Raw genomic sequence first — 12,345 nt, forward strand, 5'->3', positions numbered from 1 at the left:
CCAACAGTTAAGCAACTCTTCTGCATCTTTGATTGTGAAACCACTAGCACTATCATTAACAATTTTAACTTAGTTCTAGCAAAATTGACGAAAGTTTGAGTGAACTACTGAAAAAGTGAACCAAAACAACATAATCAGTCAAATGTTCAATATATTTCAAACCTCAATAACTCTTTGGGTTACCTCTTTGGGGTAACTCTTTGTGAAAAATTCTTTCTTATTATATCTTCTATTTTGGGTAGGAGGCTTCCTGATGATACCCACTCACAAATCTGTACGATCAATATATCAATCGGCCAAAAGTGACTGAACAAAAAAAAGTTGAGCATATAGCTCCTCCCCCACTAAGGTTGGTCGAAACAAAAAATAATTTTTTAAAAAAGATTGAATTTGATTTAGTCCTTTTTTTAGACAATGTAAATGTTAAACACATTTTTTGTGGTGTCATACCTATCTGATATGCTCACTATTAAAAGAATTGAGTGTCAACTCTTAGACAAAATAGGGGAAAACTTATTTTTGAATTTTCGGTCATTCAGATATCAGTCTTTCAACTTAATCCTCTAGAAAAAGGTTTTGATTCGTAAGTTTGAATCTATCAAGATTTCATTAAGCAAATTTTTGTCGGAACGCTTCGAGTCAAATGTTAAATAACTGAATAAAAAAGTTAAAGCTGGATTAGAGGGCCGATGAGACTTGCCATTTATGAGAGTACTGGACAAGACAAACTTAAAAATCAATCAATAGCAAACATTAATTACTACCAAAACTCGATGTCTATATTTTAAAAACTCTTAATAAGGGAAAAAATGGAAGCAAATAAAATCCATACTTGAATTAAACAAATTAATCTCTTCCTCTTTAGATAAGATATGAGACCTGTCGAAGATATGGGACCTGTCGAGACAATGAAGAGCGAAAAAGTCGAAGAGCAAAAATACGTCTCTTTTTGCAAACAGTTTGAAATTGAGTAAAACCAATATGTATCAACTGGGCTCATTGGGAAGGTTAATTTATAGCTCATTGGCAGCAATTGAGACCGGTTATTGTCCTTAAGTTAGACGACTACAAAAAGAACGGCAAAATAAATTAAATTAAAAGCAGTCAAAACCATAGGCTGTTCATGGAAGACATTAAATATCTTCAGTTGCGCATTTTTCAACCCCATTTATGCCACCACATTAGTTTGATTGGATCTTGGCTCATTAGAAAGAGGAAACGACCTGTCGCTACAGAGAACAAACTACAAGATTGGCAGAAATAAGATAAAAGTGACAAAGCTCAGAAATCCAATGATTTTTTAAAAACAAATATTCAATATGTCAAACAAACCATAAACTTTCATATTAAAACAAAAGCGGATTAACTTGTAACTGCTCAGAATACCAGGTGTGCTTGTTATTGGCGAGACCGAATGATAAGACGACAAAAAACAACAAATGGACAGAACTAAATTTCACAAATATTTTATCGAGGCCACAGTGTTGAAGCCATCAAAACTATGAGCTTGGGTCTTCTTTTGATTTCAAGTTGACCTTCTTTGTAAATGTTCTTTGGCAAAAATAACAAATGTTGACCAATATAGAGAACTCACGAAATTCTTATGAGAACACATTTCTAAGCTCCAAAGACTTAGTTAAAACATAACCAAAGGCGAAAATATTGTTTAGAGTTTCGGAAAATTGATGAGCCCTGTCAATAATGAAGCTAAGTTACTTTTTGACGACAATGAGAACAAAATTTGGGAAGAACAAAAATATTTTCTTAAAAACTAATTGGAAATTTTTAGAAACTTTAGCTATAAACTGAAATTATTGAATAGCTTCATTTTAAGTTTGATAGAAGTATTTACTGCTTTTTTATGGTCAAGAATATGCCTTACAACAAAAAGAACGAAAATTAGAGGCAACAACAAAAAATCTAATAACATTTGCGAGAGAACTGTTTCGCTGTCGTTAAAACTGTCAGCTATTTACTGAAATGTTTAAAAAGTTATTTTTGCTTTCTTTTAATATGAATTAGAGCCATTTTATTGTGATAGTTTGGAAAGGGAATAAATAGCAACCTCAACTAGGCAAATATGCAGAAGTCAAAAAACTTTTTAAAGCCAAGAAACCATTAAAAATAGTACGAGAATTTTTTACTTCACCTCGAATAGTGTTTGCTCTTTATATATGGAGACTAAGCTAAATGTGTACAGATATAAAAATAAAAAGTTTGGCAAACTTATAAACTTTTAGACATTTTCTCCAAACAAATGTATGCAAAGTAATAAGAGGCATTAGATATCAACTGAAGGCATTGTATAAATTCACTTGCAGCTCCGAAAGAACCCAATCGGATCTTTGTTACTAAAGTCATGATAATGCAAAGTGTGACAAATGAAGGCATAACAAAATTAATCAGTTAAAATTTGAAAACGTTTTTAGCAAAGCCATAAAAACTTATAGCCTTTCGCTGAAAACATAATAAATTCATTTGGCGTCGTTTTTTGTAAAAAGTATCTGTCATTAATTGGGACTTGATTTGAATTCATTCTCGTCAGTAATGAACTTTGAAAGAACAAAAATGCAAAAATGTTTTGAAAAAGATGGCGCCACAACATAATCCGAAAAATTATTGATTTTAAGAATCCAAGATGAATTCAAACCTGGCCCTGAATTTGCTGCGCGTCCAACAAAAAAGATTAATTCTTCCATGTTCTCAAAAATGTTCAATTAGCAAATGAAATTTTTCAATAAACCAAAAATAAATTACGCGTTTTTGTTTAATTTTTCAACAAAACCGGCAAAATTTTAATTCATGAAGACTTTATAGGCAACTAACTAGGTAGAACTAGCCTTTTATGGAGTTTTCAAAGATTTTTGACAGCAGACGTTAGTTCTCTACTTCCGGCATGTTTGAATAAAGTGGGATAAAAAAACGGGTTTGGAGCCATTTTTGATTTAAAACGTTTGAAGCTAAAAAAAAAATAGCAAATATATTAACCAAACGGCTCGGATAGAACCAATGGACAAGCTTCCTCAAAAAAACCAATAACATTGTTGTTGACAATTTTAACAAATTTTAGCAAGATTAATAAAAATTTGGGAAAAGAAATACGGAAAATTTTAATATAAACAAGGCAATTCCGTCTACTATTCACAAAACTTTAAACCTCGATAACTCCTTGTAAAGAGGAAAATAAAAAAATCTTTCTAATTCCATAGTGTACGCTGGACGGGCTTCCTAATGATACCAGTCTTAACTCTCTACGTTGAGTTTATCGATCGGCCAAAATTGACTGAACAAAAACTCATTTGACGAGTATATAGTCCCCCCCCCCCACAAGTGGATCGGAACAATAAGAAAGATGCTGGATAGGTCATGAGATGCAATTTATTAACTCCTTACTGTCAAACAGCTGTTCAACTATCTCGTCCAGTGCTAGTTTTGGAACTAAACCGACTTGGTGTTACCGTTATTGTATTCTGTTATCAAAATTTTTCTGACTATTGACTGCATGAACTAACAGATTTCCGTGCGGGTTTTGAAACATTTATCACATGTAGAAATTACTTTTTTGTTCAGAGTCGCAACAAGAGGGTAAGTGGCCAAATGATGCTCTGGATTACTATGATGACGTAGCCCAAGTCGACTATCCAACAGCAGCAGCATTTAAGCAGTCTAGCAAACAGCCACCACCTCCCTGTTTCCTAGGTATGGATTACAGAATATACCGGTTAAATTGTACAATATTTAATAGAGTGTTACAAAGAAATGACGGCAAAATTCGTAGTAGAAAGTGGACATTGTTCAAAAGGACAATTCATTTAAGTATTTATTCTGAAGTAAACTAGTATATAGTTTACTAGTTTACTTCACCGATATTCGAAGTAAATTAGGATATTCTAAAGGGTTCACACTAAGTGATTATTATAATTCTATTTTCTGATGAAGAGACCGACTCGGGAGTCTCCATCGACTCAAAGACAAGCAACGGCACGTTACAGAGCATCCAGCCAACTAAGACAAAGCCACCTCCACCTCCGTGCTTCTTAGGCAAGTCTTATTATCTACACTTCCGGGTAACTTTTTCAATTATATTGCTTGGAATTCATTTTCACATTTTTTATAGTTGCGGGAGAGATGCCTTTGAACAGTTTGACTAATAGGCATTTGAACTAAATTAGAAGAATATTAGGGGGAAGAAATATGTCAACCTCGTGTCTGGTCTTCTAACCTAGCAAAGACTATCTGCCATTTAGAAACGAACGAAGAATACCTTTTGGCTGAGAAGCGGGTGCTAAAACGGTTGCGCGAGGTACAACCGGAAGAGGAGATATATCAGCAGAATGTCAGCAAGAAGACTAAGACGTCCCTTGGAGGCAAAAGTGCTAAAGTTATGCCATCACCACTGGAGAAGTACAAGAATCCAATGGAATATTTTAATCATTTGTTTGGAGGAGCATTGCCCCCTGTTACTTATGAGACAATACACCACCCCGCATCTAATACCCCTACCTTCAAGGTACGCTAGTTTTATTGAACTCAGTGTAATAAATTCTGGGTCCAAAGTTGATAAATTCTGTATTTTCGAAAGCTTAAATGCGAGCTACGTTTTTGGCCATTCATCTGTCAAATGTTTAGATATTTTCTTTTAAACCCACTGTTGCTCAACAGTTTGTTTTTAATTTCAGGCGAAAACAATGGTTAATGGCCGACAATATGAGGGAACTGGACAAAACAAGAAAGATGCTAAACAAGCCATGGCTGCTGACTTCATTGGTTACCATCAGAGCCAGGAGCTGGCCCAAAAAGTACAAAAGTTTGCTGTAATTCCTTCAACAATAATTTTAAGCAATTTAAAATGCCAATGTAGGCTTTGAAACGCGTATTCAAATTTCAACGCATTTTTAACGATTCCGCAAATTAAAGTATCTGTGAAGCTTTAAATTTGTTTTTTTTTTAAAATCCCTATAAATTTTGATACCTTGTCCTCTTTTTCAATTATAAATTGGAAACTCTACTTAATATGCGCTACGTGTATAGTTCTGCAAGGTGGCGGTCAAGCAAGCTGATAGGCAAGCATTTTGAAGCCGATAAGCAAACAATTTTGAAAATGAGGTCAAGTCAGCCGAAAATTTTTGGGATACACGTATTTTAAGTTGCCCCTGGTGGACCGGTGGGCGCGCGTCGCGGCTCTGCCGCAATAACTGGCCTGCGGTTTCCGCATTACATCCCGCAGCGGATGAGAGGCATGGCCATGGACAGCGGTCCGCTGACGCCAGTGCCCACTAGATGTCTAAAGATTGACGTATTTTTGTTTCTTTGTAGCGTTGGAATACATTATACACTATAATACTAATGCAGTGTTGACTGTAACGGTTAACAATGTATTATTAATTGATGCGAAGCAAAAACGTCTATTATTGGGGATATCGTGTTTTTTACAATTCAAGGAGTTTGAATTGTATTGGTGCGCTGTCTTTTTCAAGATCTGTTCGCGCTTTTTTCGGCTTTTTCTCATCAGTGAGAAGTCAAATTAGAGTGGTGATTTTGGTCACACTAAAGTATTGAAGGGAGTGAAAAATCGAATAGGTTTGAGGGGTGACTTTCAAAATACCTTCAAAATGGAGTGAGAAATTGGTGTTTGAACAATTTGGCGGTTTTTGAGATATATTTGTTTTCATGTGCGTCAATTTGGCTTGTTTTGAGTTTCCTCTCCTTCAGTGCTTTTAAGACAGTACATATGTGCTCTTATTATGCCTATTTGCCTTTGTTTGAAATCATTAAGAAGCAGCTAAAACTTTTTATGAATTTGCCACTATTTGTTGCCATACAATATTAGCGAATTTTAGATTTCTCCCCATTTTTTGAATGATCTGTTGGCTTATCTTTTATTAGTATTATCAATGACAGGTTTTATTGGCTGCTAATGACGCATAAAAGCAGCTAATTAATGACTAATTGATAGTTAGTGGTTTTCATGATTTTGACACTCAATGGTGGCGGGTCTCTGATGCTGCTATAAATGGATTAGGTTTCTCGATTTAATCGTTTTTGATCAAATTAGTGCTTTTTATGAGTTTGACACTAATTGTTTTCAATAATAATTATCGAATTTTTTGAGTTTTGAGAGTTTTTTCTTTTCAACTTACTCGGCTTTTTTCTTAGTCTCATTATTGACAGGTCTCATTGGTTGCGTGAAAAGCTGCAATTAAATCAGGTTATTTAGGATCATAGCTATTGCTTTTTGTGACTTATACGCTGGTTCGTTTTTAAAAATTTCTTAGTTATTTTTTAATAGCCGCACAGCGATAGCTGGGGCTATTATTGGCCTTCTCTTGGTTTTTTTTCTATTTCGTCGTCATGATTTTTGTTACGACCAAATGACGTCACAGCCACTTTTTGTTCATTCGTTCATGCAATTTCAACTGAATTGCACGTGTGACGTCATTTTTCGCTCTTAGTGGAATGAGTTTTTTTGTTCATGCGCGTGATTAAATTTTTGGTCACACTTGACTTACCTCACTCTCAAAAGTGACTTCCTCACTTTGAAATTGACTTTTGTTTACTTTAATTCAAAGAAATAAGATCAAATGGGTGTGTGTCACTCTAAATGAAGGTTATTTGAGATCAGCTAATAGAGGCAGCAATAACTTATACAGATTTTCAATCAAAATATAACAGATCAGCCTTCAATGAAAAGACGAATTTTTTTGGTCTGTCTTTTTTACTGTTTTTTTAGACTGCCGATCTACTAATCTATTGCGGCTATTTTCTGGCAATCTGCCAGCTATGTTTTAGTTTTGCTAGTATTTGTTTTATTTATTGCTGTCTTATCCTTTAATGCCGTTGATAACAGCTCTCATCGGTGCTCCCTGAGGACTCAAATAATTGATGTTTTTTGTATCCGTCAGTACCTGTTTTCGTGCTGATCGTTTTCAAAAGGTTTCAGCGAGTTTTTTTTGCTATTTTTGGATAATTTTGTCTTATCATTTAATATTAATAGTTAGAGGATCATCGAAAATTAATGACAGATTGCTAATGAGAAATAAGGGAATATACTGTGCAGTTTGAGTTAGTAGCAGTTGTTTTTGATGTTGATCCTGTCTTTTCAAATACTAAGTCGAATTTTTAGTCTAGCTTGTTTTTGTTCTTCTGTTTTTTTTTGCTTAGTCTCATTACTAACAGCTCTCATTTGCCTTTTAAAGCGGAGTAAATGATTTTCTGGTTATAAATTAACACAATTCTTTGAATTGTATTTCTGGACTTGTCCTGCAATGCTTTCTAATTCGTCGTCTCCAGCGATGATTCTTGCGTCCATTGACTTTTTCAATTTCAGTGACTTCTACTGCTTTGCAGTTAGTTTTTATGTGCTTGACGTCATTTGTTCTGCTTTTAGGTCAATTGAGTGACATACCTCACTCAAAAAATGACTTCTGAACTCACTTAATGAACTTTAAATTTTTTGAACATTTACTAGTTAAAGATAAAAGTGTGCATCTAAGTAGTGCCAAAAGTATATGCCCTAGTTCTTGAATATTAGAGTCTTGAGTTTTTGATTCCGAATAATAATTTTGAAAAAGCTCTTTTAGGGCTTTTTCCTGACAGAGCGTATGTGTCTCATAAAAATGACTGTCCAAATCTAACCCAAAAAGATTAGTGGACTATTAAAAGGACTGTTGGTCTTTTAATATTAGAGTCTTGAGTTTTTGATTCCGAATAATAATTTTGAAAAAGCTCTTTTAGGGCTTTTTCCTGACAGAGCGTATGTGTCTCTTAAAAATGACTGTCCAAATCTAACCCAAAAAGATTAGTGGACTATTAAAAGGACTGTTGGTCAATCTGCCTATCTTATTTCTTTAGTTGTTTCAATTCCATGGAAGGCCACAAGCGTTTATCGCGGCTATTTTCTGGAAATCGACCGGCTATGTTTTCTGATAAATTACATTACTACTACATAACTTTCGGCTTGTTGTAATGTCGGATTACTTTTACTTCGGCTTACTTTTGGTTCACCGCTCTGTAATATGCATGAAGAAAGTTTTCGTGCATAATGATCCCACCTCTCCAGTCCACAAGCCTTAGCCAAACATTTCACCACAAAGAGCACAGAAAGTGGAAAATCGTTTTGAAGGCAAGCTAATGATATTCCAGTTTGGATCGCAAAGATTCCCAGACGCGCTCTACATCAAATAAAAACTTGAACTATCAAGATCATTTATTTTTCTATTCCAATACTTAAAATCATTTTTAAGTTAACTTCTATTTTGGGATTTTTTTAAAAATTTAATTGATTATTCCACATACTCTCGGCCTTTTTTCAGACAGTTAGTTTCGACGTTCCACTTATAACGAAAATCAAAATACGCTGATCACCAAATTACTAGTGTTGAACCATGCATGTGGAATTCGAAGTTTTCATTTAAAAGGCGACGGATATTCAATACTACGAAGTATAACGGTAGGTAATAGCTGTGATAGCGAACTATTGGCCTTTTTTTACAATTCAAAGAATATGAATTGCATTCGTGCGCTGTTTTTACGACTCGATAAGGAGTATTGGAGAGATGTGTTTTTAATAATCGAAGAAGAGTTTCGGTCAATTTGTTCTGAAACAGTTTGTAAACGTCAATGGCACACGTGTTAAAATTTTTATTTTGTTTATTGAACAAAATTGAAGAGCGAGAGTAGGGAATGGTGGTTTTGTTCATACCAGTTTTCAAAAGAAGAGCGAGAAAAACCGGTCGGAAAATTTCCCTCTAAGTGAACGAATTTGTTTGTTTTCCAAACTTGCGTGTTTTTCAAAGCAGTTTAATATTTTTAATTAGTCGCAATAAAAGTTAGTAGCAATTTATTTCGTGTTGTGGTCTTATGCAATTTTTCGTGTTACCGATTTTTCGTCTGACTGTTTTGACTTTTAGCCCTCAAAAGGGGGACAAACAGGTAAAACCCTGAGTTCTCTTAGAGCCTTACGGCTCATTAGTCTCTAGATACCTCAGTATGCGATTCACCGGAGCATTTCAAGAGAAATGCATTTGAAGAGTGGTTCTGAATTTGACCCCTCCCCCTTTAGCATCCCCCCACCACACACACACACGCACAAACACACACACACACACACACGTCCTCCACCACCCCGCTCATTATTCCACTCGTACCCGAAAACACGTTTCTCGCAATTATGTTATTTGTGGTTTATGGTTTTTGTTACTTTTTTTTAAAAAAAAGTCAGAAGTGAAGTGCTAAAAAATGGGGTTGTTTGAGAGTTGAACTAACTTGGAGAGTGGAGCGAAAAGAGTGGTTTTTGTTCTTACCGCTGTTTTCAAGAGAGCGAGAATTTGAGGTGTACACAATTTTTTTGTATTATGAGCTGATATCTTAATCACGTGCAAGTGTTACTGGCAGGCTTTCTTGCTTAAACTTAAATTTTTTGATTTTGCAATTTTAATAGTTTTGGACTTGGTTGGATAGTTTTGAATGTTATGCGTGATTTTTTTTGGTTTTATTTTCATTTGGAGTTGTTCTGCTCTGAGTTTTTGAACTAATTTTGCAATTTTTTACCGCATGATTTTTTCATTCCATTCATTAGGAAGTGAGATATTTCTCACTTGAGCATTTCATTATTTTCAATTGCATAGAGGAAAGTGTTTTGGTTTTGGGTGCACTTGTATTATTTAAAGGATTGATTGATCTCTTTCTGGTTGTTGAGATTTAAGGCTTTTTAAAATTTTTTTATGTTAGTTGTATTTGCATTTGGTCCAAGTAATTGCAAGTTGTTTGTGTTCTCTAATGAGGCGTCATTGAAGCTTTTTTTGCTTCATAAATTTTTCGACCACTTTGTCCTCTGTCATTATTTGGTATTTGTTTCCAAAATTTATCGGTAAATTTTTCAGTCTTTACTCTGTTTTGTGTTTTTTCTTGTTATGTCAATTAGTCTCTTTTTGGGCATGTGTACATGACTCTCTAAAAAGGCACAGTTGAAGCTATTTATTGGTTTCAATTCGCATGTAACTGTTTAAGGGTCTTTGACACAGCTTGTTATTGAAAAACAGCTTTTTAATATTTGCAAGCTTTTGTAGGTTTTGTCCGATGATTTAGTCTAGTGATGCATAGCTGATTCTCATCTAAGTTTCTTCAAATGTAACAGTTTTGGCAACTAACATTTTTTAAAAAATGGCAGTGAATTGTTTTGGTTTTGCTTTTTTGTTGTTTTTGTTGTCTTGATACTCAGTATTGACAAGTGTCAGTCTCTCTGAATATCAAAGCAAAGTACGCATCAGTTTGTGGTCTGAGCTGGCAGCTAGTAGTTTTACTTACCTTGTGACCATTACCTTGATATATAGCAGTTTTTTGTTAGTTTTGTCCTTGCGTAATAAACTATTTGTTATCTAGTCCCATAACTGACAGAAAAAGTTTCTGCTACTTGTGGTCCGAGATTGTATCTATTTAACGTTTAATTGCTCTCAAACGTAGTTTTTATCAATTATGATAGTCCTGCTGGTCTTTTTTAATGCACTTTTTCGCCTGACCGATTTTCGTCTGGCCCATTTCGCATTTCATCCTTAAACGGGATAAACAGATAGCGCCCTGTGGGGATTAAGTTTTATTCGAGGGCCTTAGCCGCGTTCAGTTGTCCTTCGAATGCTTAGTGTGGCGAAGCTAATGAGAAGGACGTAGTTCATGGTTAAAAGGTCATTTCTAGGAGTTTTTGAGCCAAATTTGTTGCAATTTTTGTTCCAAGGTTGGATAATAGGTTGTTTCTAGAGCTAATGGAATGGTTATCAATATTTTAATGACTCCAGCTTTAGCAATCTTTTGATAACATTTAAACTTTTCAAAGTTTCAAAAATTATCATATAACTAATATAACTATTTTAATATAACTATTTTAATATAACTAATATAACTATTTTAATATAACTATTTTGAGCAAGATTTTTTCGAATTTCGCAATTGTTTTTAAAATTTTTGAATCTTTTTGTCCTCCGATTTTACCGATTATTACTGGCCAACGCAACTTTTTAAGTCTTGCAGATGGGTTGCATGACAAAACACAAGAGACAAAAAATGGAAATATTTTGTTTAAATTTTGCGTTTTGTTTTTATGAATTAATTACTAACAAGGCTAAAAACTAGAAGTTGGCGAGTCGAAACTGACCATGGAAACGAAAATACTGCTAGCGCGCTCTCTCTCCTCTCTGTCGGTTGGGGTTTCTTTCCTTCTCTTTCTCGTTCACATTTTTCTCTCTCTATCTCTCTCCGGTTAATTCTTTTCTTGATGCCGCACTTTAGCTGCTGTTATGTGGCGTGATGTCATCATCTTTTACCCTCATTAGAGCTGCATTATAGTAGAAATTTTTACTTAGGTTCTTAGAAATTGATCCCACACCCCCACATCAGCCCCCAATCCCCACGCCTGCACATCGTTCAGGCCCTGCTACTTACCTTTAGACCATTGGTTTTTAATATATAGTAGTTTTATGAATTTTGACAGTGCTTTTTAAACTGTTTGGTTTTTTGTCTCATAACTGACAGAGGACAAAGTTCCTGCTGCTTGTGGCCCGAGATTGTATCTATTTAATGTTTAATTGCTCTCAAACCAAGTTTTTAGCAATTATGTTAGTCCTTCTGGTCTTTTTTAACGCAATTTTTCGCTTGATCGATTTTCGTGTGGCTCATTTGGCTTTTTGTCCTTAAAAAGGGGACGAACAGATAGCGCCCAGCAGGCATTAAGTTTCAATAGAGGTCATTAGCCGCGTTCAGTAGACCTTCGAGTGCTTAGTGTGGCGAAACTAATGGGAAGGCCGTAGTTTAAGGTTAAAAGGTCACTTTTAGGAGTTTTTGAGCCAAAATTGTTGCCATTTTTTTGTCATTTTTTAAATTTTTTGGTTGATCAGTCTATAAATGCTGGTTTAAGTTGCTAAAGGTCTTTTGCATGACATCAGTACTTTTTATGTCCATGTGTTTTTGTAATCCAAACAAAAACTAGCAAATTTATACTAATCTTCACGATTGTTTTCAAGTTTTTCAAATATTTTTCATTTTGTGAGTTTTTCAGGCCTAGTTGTCGATGAAGCTCCTCTAGGGTTTGTTAATAGGTTACTGCATAGCGTCCGGTGGTAATCGAATGGTTTTCACCTTTTTATCATCACGAATTCTAGCATTTTTGGGAAAACTTTAAAAAAAATTAAAAATCAATAAGTTTATTCTTATTCAAGTTTTACCTGACCCAGGGGCTAGAAAAACTCCTTAAGAGTTTGGTAATGAGATACTGAAAAATTTTTATTGGCTATGTGATAGTTTTTAACTTATTAGTATCACAAATTTAAGCAATTTTTCTAAAACTTCTCTAAAAAT

At 34.6% G+C, this 12,345-nt stretch overlaps 1 protein-coding gene across 3 annotated transcripts in view; it reads left to right on the forward strand.

Moving 5' to 3' along the window:
- LOC142344589 (double-stranded RNA-specific editase Adar-like) overlaps positions 1 to 12,345 on the forward strand; it is a 96,286-nt gene that overhangs the window by 5,703 nt on the left and 78,238 nt on the right. For all 3 annotated transcript variants that reach the window (XM_075396379.1, XM_075396380.1, XM_075396381.1), the window contains 4 exons: positions 3,571 to 3,699; positions 3,940 to 4,041; positions 4,248 to 4,510; positions 4,680 to 4,799. In XM_075396379.1, the coding sequence (XP_075252494.1) occupies positions 3,571 to 3,699; positions 3,940 to 4,041; positions 4,248 to 4,510; positions 4,680 to 4,799 (614 nt within the window). The remainder of the gene's footprint in view (positions 1 to 3,570; positions 3,700 to 3,939; positions 4,042 to 4,247; positions 4,511 to 4,679; positions 4,800 to 12,345) is intronic.

Source organism: Convolutriloba macropyga, chromosome 8 (genome assembly GCF_964194025.1).
Source record: "Convolutriloba macropyga chromosome 8, txConMacr16.3, whole genome shotgun sequence".
In the NCBI taxonomy this organism is placed as follows: Eukaryota; Metazoa; Xenacoelomorpha; order Acoela; family Convolutidae; genus Convolutriloba; species Convolutriloba macropyga.